Source organism: Rattus norvegicus, chromosome 1, assembly GCF_021556685.1.
Source record: "Rattus norvegicus strain SHRSP/BbbUtx chromosome 1, alternate assembly SHRSP_T2T, whole genome shotgun sequence".
Lineage (NCBI taxonomy): Eukaryota > Metazoa > Chordata > Mammalia > Rodentia > Muridae > Rattus > Rattus norvegicus.
The window spans coordinates 180859349-180875526 of record NC_141534.1 but is presented as its reverse complement, the minus strand read 5'-3'; the positions used below and the strand labels follow the sequence as shown (position 1 = coordinate 180875526).

Here is a 16178-nt window from a genome sequence, read left to right as displayed (position 1 = left end):
GTCTCCTGGGTATGTGACTCGAGCAGAGCTGATCAGGATCCCTCTCCCTGAGATGCTTCATCTTGGAGTTAAAGGGTAGGGGCCTTTCTTTTAGTCACAGAACTAGCTAAGAGACTCTTCACTAAGGGCTGTTGGCAGATATTCACTCTGCCATTTGGAGAAAATGTATTTATAATAAATAAAAGGAAGGCAATGCCCGGAAGCACAACTAATAGATAAAGAATGAAAACAACAAAGCAAAATATGTGGAAGGGAGGGGCGGAAAGGAGAAGAAAATATGGAGCAGGGGGTGGATGGGTGATGAGTCTGAGCTCCCAGCTCCATTAGTGCCTGAAGCCAGGCCCAGCTCTGGGCTTCCCAAATATGGGAGTCATGGTGCTCTGTTCCTTGCCCCAGTTAATTGATTCTGCCCTGTTGGTTGCAATGAAAACCTCCTGACTGATCTTGAAGCAAAGCAATCAGCAGCTCTGAATGGACTGTGGGAATCCTGTGACAAAATACCTGAGGGAAACCAATTAAAGGACAGGTTTCTTTTGGCTTCATGGCTTCTAAGGATTCTGTCCATCTGCATGTGTTAGCTCCATTGTTGTTAGGCCTGTGGCAAGGGAAAAGCATCAGGGGAGAAAGCCATGCAAAAAGGAGATGGTTACCTCCTGATAGTCAGAAAGCAGGTGGTAGGGGTCAGGGGAAGGGAGAGGAAGAGGTGTCACAGATAAGACAGATTCTCTGAAGTGACCCTGGCCAGCTTGAATGTGACAAGCATGGCTTGCTCTTCCCCCCTTCCCTCCACCTTGCTAAATGTTTGATTACATCCCTGAAGCTAGCCACCAAGATCTGATCCCTTATTCGGCCACTTCCTCCCCCTGAGGCTGACAACCGTGGTCCAGCTCTCAAAGTATTGAAGCCCAGAAATCAACAGCCCCCTTCGGCTTACCTAATTAACACACCGATTAAAATTAAACAGCCTATCCTAGCACAGGGTTTCCCCTTGTACCTTTATAAGGTGCCATTTTCCTACATGCCAAGTCTGTCTCCCCTCTACCCAGAAGCAGTCCTCTGTCTAAGCCCCCTCCAGGACAAATACCACTTCCCCTTTTCTCTTCCCCCCTTTCTCCCCTGTCCTTTGTTCCCTTCCTTCTTTCTTTCCATCTGCTCTCTTTGCCCCATATCCCTGCCCTCTGTCCCTCTGTCTTGGGGATCTGAGCCCACACTTTTTCTTTCACTCCTCCGAAACTTCCAGTGACCTACTTTAACTACCAAACTGTGAGAGTCAATTTTGACAGAACCTAAAATCCCCTGGGTAGAGAGTCACTGTCAGGGACTGTCTAGATCAGGGTGGCCAGTGAGCGTGTCTGTGGGGACTGTCTTTAAACAATGTGTGTGAAGACTCAGTTACAAAGTACGCAACATGGTTCCCTGATTTGGGCCCAGGGAGTGAGTAAGACTAGAGAGAACCAGCCGGACATGAACATGCGTACATGCATTCACTTTCTGTTCTTGGATGTGATGGGACAAGTTTCCATTTTAATGTCCCACAATGATGGACTACAACCTAGACTCGTAAGCCAAATAAAGCTTGTCTCCCCTAGGGTTTGGGGGGGAGCAGTGGTGGTGGGGTCAGGGTACTTTATTATAGCAACAGAAATGCAATGAGAACACATGGTTACTTATGATGTCAATAAATCATGAATCCTTCAGTGAATCCATCACTAATTAGGTCAGAGTCTTCATGGTTCAATCACTTCCTCAAAGACCATGAGTTGTCAATCAAGCCTTAAGTGCATGAAAATCAAGGGGCATTATAAAGTTGCACCATAACAAGACTTAGGACACTGTATTCATAAGTAGAGTTGGGTGAGTGACTGGGAGATGGCAATCAGTTGATAACTGTCATTGGGGTGGCAACAGGATGTTTACTTCAAAATGCTGAACCAGATGTCAGGGTGGCTGTGATGTGAGCTCTGTCCTAAGCACTAGTCTGCTCAAGATTCCAAAGAACAGTTTAAATAAAGGCCTGTTTATCAACAGTTTAGATTAGGCCTGTTTATCAAAACTGTGGCTAATCTAAAATAACATTATGTAGGTAAACTTCCCTATGACAAAATCAAGGCTTCATGAAGGATTGAACAGAAATTTTGCTGGAAGTTCAATAGGAGAGCACATCAAATATGTTCAGGGTGGGGCTGGGGTGGATTGAGGGGAGTCACACAAGCCTATAATCTCAGTACAGAGGCTGGGGGATGAGGCAAACAGTCCCTGAGTTGGAGGCTGGCCTGGGTTTATAGAGTAAGACTTTGACTCAACCCCCTCTCCAAGCCGACCAGTTACAACATAGATTCATCTATCAGTCCACTTTCTCTTACCGTAACACAGCAGCAGAGGCACCTAGCAGAGAAAAAAGTTATTTTAGGCTACAGTTCTGGGGATGCAGTGCAGGATGTCACAGCACCGTGGTTTGGGGGTCTGTTATGGGGGTGCTACATTATGGCAAGGTCATGTGGTGGGAAAAACTTGCTGAGAGCATGAGCTAAGATGTAGGGAGAAGGGGAGAGACCGGAGGTATGACATCATCATCCTATGACCACATCTCCTCAGAGGTTATAACACCTTCCTACAGAAGCATCCCGGAGACCAAACCCCCAACAGACCTTTTGGGGATATGATCCATACACACAAAAACCACAGCAACCTTCCCAGAAAACAGCAAGCATCTGAGTTGGCTGCAGGTTGAGCGTGATTCCAGAGCACGACAGGGCTGCCAAGAAAGCAAACACAAGCCCTGGCAAACTCATACATACACAGTGTCCAGGACAGGAAGAAAACCATTCTGTCCCTATCAGAGCACATCTGGAGTACAAAGTACAGGAAGAAGAAATGTCTCCCAGAGGGACGGCTGAAGAAATAGGACATGGCACTTTAGTCAGAAGAGAAGCCAGGGTAGCGAGCTATTTACCCATATGCACTGCAAAGAGCTGACATATGGCCAAGGAAACACCTTATCTTGTGTGATTTCAAAGATCAGGAACTGGGGAATGCGTGGTCATCCAATGGGACGCAGCTGAGAAGAACTATGAGGTCAGCATAGCCCTAACTTCTGCAGTCTGAGTGTGGCTGCCCAAGGGGCTCATGCTTGTCCTCTGCACCCCTTCCAATTGCAAAGGCCGAGAATTGCGCCAGGCCTGGGGGAATTCCAGAGGTAGAGTAGTCAGCTCCATGCTACTATAACATACTTCCAGAAGCAACTAACGTATAAAGGAAACCGGGCGTTCCTCAGGAACAGAATAGGACCGTAGTGTGGGGTGCTGAGACTGGAGAAGAGATAGGTGGTGTTGGGGAAGCATAGGAAAGGGGCACTTCCCTTAAAAGAAAATACAGTCTGGGAAGTCAATCTTTTGTTGGATTTGCCAATCCTTGCAGATGGCTCCAGCAACATTCACCTTAACGATCTATGTCTGGGCTTGAGTGTCTGCTCTGTGGGCTGGTGGCCCTTCCTTCCCCCTGCTGACGCCTTGCTCCTCACTTCTGCATCCACTGCCTCTCTCAGCAGTCACCCTCTCCTTGCACACAGTTCACCCGCCTGTCACCCACCCACCTCCTGTCTGTACCCGGGCAATAGCTGTCCTTTCTCTCTGCTGCCACCATCTGGACGGCCTTGACTTCTTCCAGTGCCATCCTCCGGTGCTCACCTTTCTGGCCGAGGGAGACGTGATTTCTCTAGTCTAATCGATCTAAGAGGGGAGGGTAGAGATCTTATACCTTGGGACCTTTGGGTTTAGATGGCGCCCCTCCCCCCAACAAATGATTTAATGCCTGCTGGCCATACACAATTCTGGGTACTGGAGATAAAATAAGAAAGACAAAGGCTTTGCTCTCATAAAGCGTGCATTCTAGATGGAGGAGGCAGATGATTATTTCAGCGAGAGCTTAAGGGCGCGAAGAAAATAAATCAGGGGGAAAAAACCCAATGGGAAACATAAAGTGGTGGTCAGAGAAGCCTCTTTATAGATGAGACTTAATACACAAGACTTAGAGAGGGGGAATCAGTCATATGGAAGTCTGCGAACAAAACTGCGTCCCTTGGCGCTTCCCATTGGCTTTCAGAGAGTAACGAGGAAGCCCTATGAGGCGAAGAGGAGAACAGGGTGGGGGCGGTGCAGAGCTCTCGGTAGTACCTGGCCATTATTTTCAAGGGGATCCTGATTCTAACTCCACCCACTTCCTCCTCCCTTCCCCCCAACTCCACCGGACGGACGACTGGTTCCTGAAAGTCTCCTCTGATCTCTCCCGCGCAACCTTAAAAAACAAACCAAAAACAAACGAACAAACAAAAACCAGATTTGTAAACCCCTAACCTGCAGTGCCGCGGCCCTCAGGCCTCAACCGAGGGGTGAGGCAAAGGAAATTCCTCCACACTTTCGTGGTAGTTTGGGAATCTCAGGTACAGGAGTTTGCTTGCAAAAGGCTTCTGGGGTGGGCACTTCACTCCTTGCCTTGTCCTGTCTGAGCCTCAGAAGACCTTTGCGAAGACTGGATATTTTATGCCAACAAAAATTTGCTAGCATTTTAGGGAGTTTTTGTGAGAGCTTAGCTGTAGGTGTTCTGAAGTAGATGAATTAGAGAAAGATGAATTAGAGATGAAGTGGACACACACACACACACACACACACACACACACACACACGGGACTCTAGGTAGATTGGCACCACTCCACTCACTGCATGCTCCTGAGCTTGCCACGTGGCCTCAGTTTCCCTACACAATCACATGGTAAGGACATATTTGCCTTCCAGTCTTGAAGGAGGAGAAACCAAGTTTTTTCCCACTACCCTACCCAACTGAAGAAGCTGGAGGGAGAACAGCTCTGGACTTAACAAGAAATGCCAGCTTCCTCCTCTTCCCCGCTCATGGAAATATCTGAAGGGGCACATAAATCAGACCAGATTGGAGCTGCTCTCTGTGTTGTATGTAACGCACACTTTCAGGGGATATTGAAGGGATAATTTTGACTTATGTGATTTAGACTTTCCATCTGCCTCTCGAATCTCAGCCTTGGGTAGGATAGGTAGTCACTGCATTGAGATTATTTTGTTCATTTTTATTCTGAATGTCTACCCCAGTGGCTTTTTCTTTCCTCATCCCACAGGTAGCTACTGTTTCCTTGGTCTTTTTACTCCTTCCTTCCCTGTTTTCTGATTCCTCCTTTGTTGAGGGAAAAGTAAGATAGAATAGGGTACCTGTGCACACTTACGTAAGGACGACATTTTCATATGCACTGACTCACACAAACCACACACATATACTTACAAACACATATCCTGTACCAGTTTCTCTGTCTCCGGATTCAGCAGGAACATCAGCTCAGAGTTCCACAGAGCCCATCTAGAAGACCCTTCCCTGAATTTTCACTCAGGGAAGGAGTATGACTGTTATTAAAAATATGGGACAGGACTGAGAGGTGGCTTAGCTATTAAGAGCACTGGCTGCTCTTTCAGAGGACCTGGGTTTGGTTTCGAGCAACCCACATGTTAGCTCACAATTGTCTGTAACTACAGGTCCAGAGGATCTACCCGCCCTCTTCTGACCACTGCAGGCACTGCATGCACATGGCACACAAACAGGCAGGCAAAATACTCAAACACAAAGGTTTTTTTTTTTTTTTTTTTTTGTTTTTTAAAGCAATTTAAAAAAGAAAACAGCACTTTCTACTTCAGTGGCTTTCAGCCTTCTTGATGGACGCTCTGACTGTTTAATATAGCTCCTCATGTTATGGTGACCCCCCCCAATCATAAAATTACCTTTGTTGCTACTTCATAACTGAAGTTTTGCTACTGTTACGAATTGAAATGTAAATATCTATGTTTTCCAATGGTCTTAGGTGACCCCTGTGAAAGGGTCATTTGACCCCAAAGGGGTTGCAACCCACAGGTTGATAAACACTGCTCTAATTGTTCCCCCAAATCGTTTTCTCCTTATATATATATTTTAAATAAGACCCTCTCAACACTATGTGCTACATGGAGCTTGGGTGGGCGCTTACAGCCTGGCTACAGTGATCCTTGGAGAGCGACGTCCAATAAAACAACCCGAAGCCAGGTAAACTCAGTCATGTTGGCTAGCATCCAATAGAAAGGCACATGTGTAAAATGGGTGAAATTAATGTTGGCAACATATGTTCTTTAACCTGAGTTACATAATGTCCATTTCAATACGGGCTCCATTTGAAAATTGTTAGTAAGAGCCATGCTCTTTTTTCCACAGGAATTCTTCAATAACATTCCCACATCTTACTTCAGACTACCATACTTAAGGTAGCTAGTGGTCCTGCTGTAGTTGGGCAGCAGAGACCTAGGAGAGGGCAGAGCAATGAGGCAGAAGGAAGGAGCCTGGGTTCCTGGCTGAACCTGAAGCCAAGAGGTCTGTCACATCTGGCTTTCCATTTATCTCTGTTGAAACAATTCACTGGGGGGGTCTCTTAGCTTGGCTTATGCCTATTCTGTAAAGAATTTAATGGGGACTGTGGCAATAAATCTTCCTGGGCACCTACATGTCATTCTAGCCTATAGTTCTGGTTAAAAGAGTCAGCTGTGATGGGCTTACCTGGCCTTGAGAAAGCACTTGGGTTGTAAACTTTGAAAAGCTTAAATTAGATATGCCTTGTTGTATGTTTTGATGTTTCCCGAATGCCTGAAATGCAGAGCCCTAAGCAACCTTTATAATCCGTAAGCATGGGACTTAAGATGCAGCTTCTGAATTTTGTTTTCCCTTCTGAGAATTTTTTTAAAGATTTCTCTTATATGTTTTTTATTTTATTTTTTATTTCATGTGCATTGGTGTTTTGCCTGCATGTGTGAGTAAGCCAGATCCCCTGGATGAGGAGTTACAGACCAGCTGCCATGTGGGTGCTGGGAATTGAACCCTGGTACTCTAGAAGAACAGCCAGTGCCCTTAACCACTGAGCCATCTCCAGCCCCTCCCTTCTGAGTTTTTCAGACAGGATCTCACTGTGTATGTCAAAGTTGTCTTCAAACCCATGATCCTCCTGCCACAGCTTTCTGATGCCCGGGATGTTAGCATGTGCATGGTATCTGTTGGTTTTTATCATCAGTCTGAATGGAAGGTTTATTAAGAGGGGACAAGAATTTAAAATTTAAAACCACACAATAAAAGGAAGGAATAGCACAAGTACAGGAGAGAGATGGGAGCATTTTTAGAAATGCAAACCACAAGAAAAGAAATAGTTTATTTAAGAAGGTCTTTCCCATCTTCTGCCTCTCCGCTCCTGTGTGTGTTATGCTCAAATATAAGCATTCGCAAGCCTAGTTATAAAACTCTGCATGCAGATGAAACAATTTATCAAGTTGTTTTGTTAACCACCCCCCTCTGCCCCGCCAGTTTGTTCCTGTCTTCTCCTGAAGGGAATCCCTTAAAGACTGACAAGGTCCCTCATGTTCTAAATTGAACCTGTGCTTATGGGGAACAGCAATACTGCAGTCTATTAAAAAAGGAAAGTAGAAGGAGGAAATGCAGGAAAACTCTGTTGCTTTATTACTCTGTGTCCCGTGGTGTGATTACCTTAATTTGTTGATTCAGTTCCCCTTCAAGGAAGTTTCACTGCTCAGAAGACTGAGGCTAGCCCGGGAAACTGCTTCTACCCCCCAGTCAGTTTAAAAGTTGGCATAGAAGACTGGGGAAGAGCATTAACCAAAGGGGCACAGACACAAGAAAGGGTCCTGACTTGTAGCGCTTTGATTGTGAGGAAACTCTGATGCTCCGTCTCATCTATAAGACAGGAAGGGAATAAACGGCCTCTCAGGTCTGGGAAGAATAAGGGAGCTGAGTGGGAAGAATCTAGCACAATGTCTTCTCTGCTGTTATGATAAGCATTTATTTTTTAACTTCCAAATGAATCCTCTCATAACATGTAAATATGTGTATTTCTATGTGTACACACACAAACATACCTACTGTATCCGCTATGTGCTGACCTCTTTTGACTCTTATTTCCTCATGATGCTTTGGGGGGGTGTCCTCCCCCCAAATGCTCTCACTTTACAGACAGGGAAACTGTGGTTCAGAGACATGTCGTGGATTGCCTGCGGTCACACAGTGACTGTGAAGACAAGCAGAAATCCAAAACTAACTCATGCGTCCTGAAATCCCATGGTTTTTCTAGCGGGCCAAGGTGCCTGCTCACACTGGCCGTGTGTGTCCCAAACTGGGACAAAGAAGAAAAGAGCAATGCTTCTTTGGGGGTCTCCAAACCTCTGGGTGTAGAATAAATCCCCCAATTATGCCTGCAGTTGGGCTAGCTTTTGAAATCTCTTGAACATTCTTTTCCCATCAAGTTCCTTGAAATTCCCCTTTAAAGAGCATCTAGAAAAAGACACTCTCGTCAGCCTGACTTTATTTTCCCAATAAACAGACCTTGCTCAGACAAAAGAGTCTCTTTGATTTTCAATCAATCCGTGAACATTTCAGCTGATTTCCTGCTATTTGGCTTGAAATTGTGATCTGGGAAAGGCTGGCTCTGTAAACTGTCGCCCTAGAAGAGAAGCCCCTGGAGTATCCTCAACTTGTTATTTTTAATCACTGTAATCGCCTTTCAAAGGAGGCTCTGGTCAGAAACAGAGCGGGCCTTTCAGAGATTTCTAAAGCACAATTACAGCAGTGGGGTGGGGGGCGGCTAAAGGAAGAGGGAGGGAGGGTAGGGAGCAGGGGTGGGAGAGAAAAGGAAGTCAGAACAGCACTAGCAAGTTGGAGAAGGCTGAATGACTGCCCCAAACGCACCCACCAGGCTGTGAGGAAGAAGCCCCATGACTCAGTTTGTTAAAATAGGGACCTTTTTATTCAAGTCTAGAATAGCCAAAAGCGATGGGGTGGGGGGCAATGGGGCACAGATGCTATTGGGCAACAGACTGAAATAAAGGGCAAAGATTGGAGGGAGGAAAAGGAGTCATTGATTCCAAGACAGTGATGGGTGATGGATGCTGAATTGGGGGCAGGGGAATTAAAAAGCACACAGAACCCCAGGGCATGGGAGCATCTATAAACCATCAAGGCACCTAGGAGAACACATTAAACTTATTTTAATGTGATATTGTAAGGAACTATAAGCTGATGGGAAATGTCAGAAACTAAGCTAGTGCCTTCTCTTTGTAACGCTGAACCTGATGTGTCAATTACAAAACACCTATAAACAGGAGAGTTTAGCATGCCTTTCTCAAAGTCTTTATTTCAAGATATCCTGGCCAGTGGAGGGAGAAAAGATGCTATCCCCACCTACAGCCCGAGCAAGTATCACCATACCCCAAAACTTAAGGGTGTAGGTTAAAGAGTCCAGGGCCCTCCCCAGGTCTGGTCTCAGGTCATCCCTGCTAGGCCTTGGCTTTACCTAAAAGTCCTGGAACTTCTCTGGACGTGTGACTGTGGAATGTGCCTCCCTCCCAGCACTGAAGTGTGTGCTCAGCCAAACAGGACTGGTATGAGGGAATTCCAGGATGCTCCTGCTTGGCCAAGATACACACACACACACACACACATACACACACACACACACACACACACACACACACACACACACACACAGAGAGAGAGAGAGAGAGAGAGAGAGAGAGAGAGAGAGAGAGAGAGAGAATAAGGTTTAAATTAAGAATAGTCATAGACAAGGCCCCTAGTATGGAGAAATGGAGAAATCACCATTCACTCATTCATTAAATAAATTCATGAAGAACTAGAAAAGGGGAGCCATTTGTTCTCTGGTAGTTGGACAGGAGGAATGTTGACAAACTTTTCAACCAGAGGAGAGAACACACAGAATGTAAGGAGACAAGACAAAATTCCTCCATTTTTTAGGTCAATAAAGAAAAGTCACCCTATGCAAACTAATGAGTATTTGAGGGCCTGCTGTCTCTCTTACACACTCACCTTTGTATGAGTACACGACTTTTTTCCCCAGGCTGGGAAATAGGTTCAGGGAAATCAAATGGCTTGCACAAAGTCACACAGCTGCTAAACCGGTCATCCCTTTCCCTCTGCTTTCCCGGTTAACTCAGGACTGTGTGCAGGGGGCCCAAATGATTTCTTGCCTTTTGTTCTGATCTCCCCCGGTTAGGAGAGTACCAGCTTGTCCTGCGCATGCCAGGTCTAACACGCCTTCCACTGCTTCCTGCGCATCCCCCGGATAAGAGCTTTTTTTTTTTTAACCTGGTATTGTTCTTCCTGGAAAAATAAGGAGCTGTGGATTCACCAAAGAACAAAGCAGATCTTGGCCAAGGACTGAGAGGTTCGGTGCCCGGAGCCTGAGTGGGTAGTTTGGAGTGGAGAATTACAGCTCCATCAACCGTCCAGGGAAGCAGAAGCAGCTTTCTGGGAAGTGCAGTCCCTGGTTCTGGTATGGCTGACACTGCCCCAAACTTTTCTCCCAGTGCTCCCAACCATTTCCTCTCCCAACTCTCACTCTCTGGAGGAACCAGGAAGGCAGCACAGCTGGAAGCCCAGTTGTCCTGCCAAGTTCTGCAATGATCCACTCTTCCCCATCAGACAGCAAGAGGACTTATGGCTCTGGCGGAGACCCTAGGTAAAATAAAGTAAGTTTCTCCAGTGCCCTGCCTCCCCAGGAGAGCCAGCTAATGATTCCTTTTAAAGGGGGGGGGGATATCTGGGAGTCTGCGGACTTACTGAGCAGGAAGGCAGTGGAGTGTGAGGGAGGAGTAAGGTGATTGGAGTCTTCAGGTGGGTGTGGGCCTAGCTGGTGGTCATGCCAGAAGTCGCCCACCTGCCTGTACAGCCTTTCGCTGTGCTCTGAGCCCTGCTCTCCACTGAGCTGCATCCCCAGAGCATATAGGCCGCCAGAACCACGGCAAGGAGTCTTGGGAGCCCTGAGCCTCTTTTCTGTTGCCACATTCCACCTGCCATTGAGAATACTGGATTTATTTATTTATTTATTTATTTATTTATTTATTTATTTATTTATTTATTTATTTATTTTTGAGGACCCTATTGTCATTGGAACCTGTCCTGAAATCCAACGGTCTCTCAATCTCCTGGGACAATCTTTCTGGGGTCTTTCCGTGGACCCTTCAGGTTCCTCCTCCCTGCACCCTGAGACTGGTTAGGGACCCATCCAGGAAATGAGAGTCCTGCTTGATCTAGAAGTTAGTCTCTCTCCTTCAAGGATGGAAGCCACTGGGAGAGCTGCCCTTCCTGGGACCCACCTGAGAGTACCCTCTTCCCCAGAGAGCGATAAGGAGAAATGCCGGTGTACTTCACTCTAGCCAACAGCTGGAGAGAAGTCGGGTTCCCTCCCAGCCAGGCTGGTGTGATATGTGGCTCTGCTGTAACCCCGCCCGCCCCCCCCCCCTCTCCGCCACCCCCCAACCCCCCCCCCCCCCAGCTCAGGAACCCTACATTGGAGACCCGGCTGTCTCTCCAGCCTGCAGCCTCCCGGACGGCCCCCTCCTCCCCTGACGCTGTCTTGGTGGGCACAGAGCTGGCAGCTAAGGGGCTTAGGGCAGCCAGGTCATGGCCCCGGGCTGAGATGTGCAGACACCGTACACCCGGGGACTGCGCTCCGGGCTCCAGCCTTGCTCAGGTCAGTGCCCTAGGGGCTTCTAGATCTCCGGTCCCCATCGCCATTCCACTTACCTCGGTAGCTGCTTCCTGGCTTATAGAAGTCAGGGTCGCCTTCCACGCGGAGGCTGAACTCTGTGTATCCCTCACGCCGTGTGCCCTGGGCGCGCAAGATGCGGCTGCAGTAGCCCTCCGACTTGGCCACTTTGTCCAGGGTCTCATCCGAGAAAGCGAGCGCTGCGGCCAGGGGCAGCGCCAGGGCCAGCAGCGCCGGACCCCGGCTAAGCCTCAGGGGCGCGGGAGATAGCCTCATTCTCGAGGACCTCCCAACTTTATGCTGATGTTGCAGACCCCTGTCAGGACACTTTTACTCCAAGTGACGGGAGCTGCAGAGGCGAAAGCTGGAGGAGCCCGGGTGGCACTGGCGGTGGGGAGCCCGAGCCCGCCTCGCTTTGGCTGCGGAGCTGCGCTGCTCTGAGCGGAGCCGAGCAGCGGAGCTGAGGGGCGGGCGGTGGCGAAGGAGCGCGAAGAGGGAGGGCTGATTTGCGCCCGGATCCCCCAGCGCAGTGCTGTTTTGTTTCTGAGCTGGCGATTAGCGGGCGCTCTGGTGTTTGTTTTGTGAAGCTGGATTCCCAGGGTCTGGTGGGAGAGAGCTGGGATACGCAGACACGTGCTGGCTCAATCTACCCTGCCACCAACGAGGCTGCTTCCTCAGCAGCCAGCTACACCCTGGGTCCTGTGGACCACAGTGCTCTGAGGAGGGAAAGCCTGCCAACTAACTTTTGTTGCAAACCTACTCAGTGCCAGGCTGCGCTGCTGCAAGGCTTCCCCGCGGCGGCGTCAGTCTATCTCGTGTACTAGCGCCACACACCGTAATCATTGTAATCATTTATTTATAGACAAGCAGATCGCCGCAGGCCACCTTCACTGTCCTGGCCCGCTGCCTCCCTTGCTCTTCCCAGGCCACTAGATAGCATGCCATGCTAGAGGGCCAACAAGGAGTCCAGGGACTTATTCCCTGGGAGCACCGACACAGTGCCTTGGCCATACTTTTGGAAATCTATTTAAGAAAAAAAATGTTAGAAGCGGGAAAAGTTACTATTGAAGAAAATGTTTTGCTACCTATTCGTTTATTCAGCAGTGCATACATCTAAGCAATCATAAACTGTGATGTTTTAAGAAGAAAGGTGCTTACAAAAAACGAGGAGCCTGGCCAATTTGAAAGGTTCGAAGAAGGGCCTGTGTTTTCTTGGCTTAGTTCAGGCTCTTAGCTTTCAGGCACAGATTTTTGGGAGAGGTCAAAAGCAGGAATCTCTCCCTGTGTTTCCCCTGCCTCAACTTTGTCACTTACCCATTGTGAGATTAGGTAAGACAACCTTACCAAGCTTGTTCCCTGCCCAGGAAGCATGGGGCAGAAGCGTGTGGGAGCTATTAAACCAGAGTTGTGTGTGCTGAAATTCGACGAAATCGCTCACGTAGAAAGAGTATTTTGCCTCAGGAGACACCCTACTTGAAGATACCTGAATCCCATCGCTGCACACAAGCATCCCCCCACCCCCACCCCCAATGCTCTGAAAGGCTCCTTTATTCTCCTGTCCTTCACCAGGGCCTTGAATACTTCTCAAGTGCCTGCATCTAACAAGCAGTTTCGTCCACTTCCCAGACTGGCCCTTTCTTTTATACTTGGATTGCAAACAGCCCAATAGAGCTATCAACACTGGAAATGCCCTTCCTCACTCCATCTGCCAGCCACTGATCCCTTACTCCTGTGGTGTGACTTCTACTACTACTGTCAACTGGATGCTATCTTGCAGAAGCCACTGGAAAATAAGCCTTGAGGACGCTGTTGTATTCTCCTCAGCCTCAGGAGAAAGCTTGAGAACTGGACCTCAGACCCTGATCCAACTGACCAGCTCTCCCTTGTGTGCATATTCAGATCTGGACTGTATCCTCAGTAAGCCAGCTGACTCAGAGCTCTAGACTGACTCCGTGTTTGGGTTCCTAGTCCCGCAGCAAATTTTGTTGGGTGCACCTAAAACTAGGCTCTATGTCTAGTACTAGAAGACAGGACAAAAATTCATCCATTCATTCAACAATTCACCCACCCATCATCCATTGAATACATCATCCATCCATCCATCATCCATCATCCATCCATCCATCCATCCATCCATCCATCCATCCATCCATCCATCATCCATCCATCCATCTCTAGTGATGTAAAGGCTCTCCAAAGGTTCAGCACTGTGGATCTTATAGTCCCATGGTAAAAGCAAATATTAATTGTATACTATGGCGAATTGAGCTGTGGTGGTGATGCATGCTATACCGTTCAGGAGAACATACATGACATTATCTCAGAGGGTAGGAAATTACAGAGATGAATAAAATGCAGCTTTTCTCTTCCTGGAGCGAACTGATCAAATATATACTCTTGACAATCTTTGGGTTTTTATCAACATATCTGAATTTAGATTGGAGGGTGGAGGGCATAGAACAGGCAGGGATATGCTATTTAATTTCTTATTGGCTGTTGATAAGAAAACCTTGGGAGGTGGTAAACTTATCCAATCTCCTGTCCCCATTCCTCATGGCCATTTTCAAGCTTACAAAAAGTAATGTCTATATAACGTTCTATGCTAGTGAAGAAGAGAGTCAGGCTCCAAAATCAACATTGCCAGCACCAAAATGGGGTGCTTGCCAATGCCCAGTGTTGGCCCCATCATCTGGGCTCTAGCAGCAGGTTCCAGCAAGTCTCCCAAGCTCCAGTCCCATGCCACCATCTAGAGTTTCTTAGCCTGGCATAGGGCAAGGCTGTCTCTTCACTCCTCTGTGCATGCAATTCATAGCTCTGTCATCAGCCCTCAGGTTCCTCAGGTACAATCTGTCCAACTCCTGTGCCTTGCTCTTCTTTTTCTCCTGCTCCAGAGGTCATGTCCTCTCAGCCTCCTGACTGGTCTACTTGTCTGTCCTCTCCTCTGCCCTCGTGCAACCCCAGGAGAGCCTCTTGAAAATGCAGATCTGAATGTAGACCTTGGGGTTAAAACCTTTCTGCCTTCCCCTTGCCTTCCAGGCTCTTAGATTAAAGCCGGACCCCTCACGCGGTCTCCCAAGCCTTTCCTGTTCCCTCTCTCTTCTGGGCTCCAGTCCCACAGCTCCTCACTTTGGGGAGTTTCTTTCTTCTTTCCTCACTGCTTGGATCCTGCAGCGTTCTTTAGTCTTTCTATATCTGTCTGAGAAGCCCTTCATAATTTTGAACAGTTAACCTTCTCCCAACTTCCTTGGATTTCAGTACCTTTTCTTTTAGTAGTCTTTAGAATTATTCCTACCTATTCAGTTATACGTTTAGTTTTAATTTTTATATTTGTTAAGTATCTTTATCATTAAATTCAAAGCTCTGAGCATGGCTTTCCATTGTGACCTTCCCTTACACCCAAGTGTCTGGGCTAATAGTAGGGATCTACAAATTTCTATTCTATGTATGAAACCTTCAGCAAATGTGCTACAATGTCATCTAACTCGGCTCAAGTGCTTCAAGTAAGCCTTCAAGGTCACCTGCCATCTGGCTCCATTGTAACCTCAGGATATGGAGGATGCCTCTGCTTGGACATTGTGTCAAGACATTGACATTTGCATCTAAGAAATCACACAATGGTCACAGGAGTGAGGATCTTGATCACTTGATAAAGTGCTCGCTGAACATAGGTGAAACTTTGGGTTTAATTGCCAGCTTGGCGGGAAACTATGACAAACAAAACCCAGCCAGGCAGGAACTCAGGAGGAAGAGCAGGAGGGTCAGAGTTCAAGGTCGTCATTCTCCTGCTGTCTAACCTTCTCTATGCACCGAGACCCTTGAGTCTCTCCTCTGGACCTCAGTATTTTTTTCTGCTAAGTCCATTCAATTGTCACGTATTGTTCCGTGTGTCCCTGGCTCATCTACTAGCAATGAATCTAGTCGATTTCTGTTTAATTTCCTGTTCAGATGTTTTGTTTTGGTGTAAAATACACTGGACTTCAAGAAATATCTTTTCATTCTTGTAGCCTAAGGCAGAGCTGATGTTGGTTGCTAGGGTGTTGCTAGGGAAAGTCACTTAGCCAGGGCAGATAATTAACTTTATCAGTATGTGTGGGTAGGTTGCTGAAGAGGAGAGCTGGGGCTCCACTTCTCCAAGAAAGAAAAATCCTTTGATTGGTAAAAGCTAGATCAGCCACTTGGTATCTTTTCTTTTCTTTCTTTCTTTTTCCTTTTTCCTTTTTCTTAAAAAGGGAAGAAAAAAGGTAATTCTTTTAGATTATGGTCTATGCTTCTGATCCTTGAAACATGAGCATCAGATGTTTGCTTCAGATGCAGAATCCAGAACCTCATCAAAGATTCACCAAATATGGACTTCAAACAAACGCATGCAAAGTTTGAAGACCCACCATGGCGGAGCAAGTCCAGGGACGTATGCAGCACCCATCTGCATCACCCATGGATAAGCCAAGAGGTCCTAGAAAGCTGATCAAATGACCTCCCTAAACTACCTATGAGGAAAAACTAGCAGCAGCAAGTGCGACCATTGTGCCTACCTCCTAGGATTCTGACAAACGAATACAAAAATAGAAAGAAT

General features: G+C 47.3%; 1 protein-coding gene across 1 annotated transcript in view; it reads right to left on the bottom strand.

Annotated features, from left to right (window-relative positions):
- Spon1 (spondin 1) overlaps positions 1-12106 on the bottom strand; it is a 294634-nt gene extending 282528 nt beyond the window's left edge. The window contains 1 exon segment of the mRNA NM_172067.2: positions 11644-12106. Coding sequence (NP_742064.2) covers positions 11644-11881 — 238 coding nt within the window. The 5' untranslated portion in view covers positions 11882-12106.
- Positions 12107-16178: the final 4072 nt, after the last annotated feature.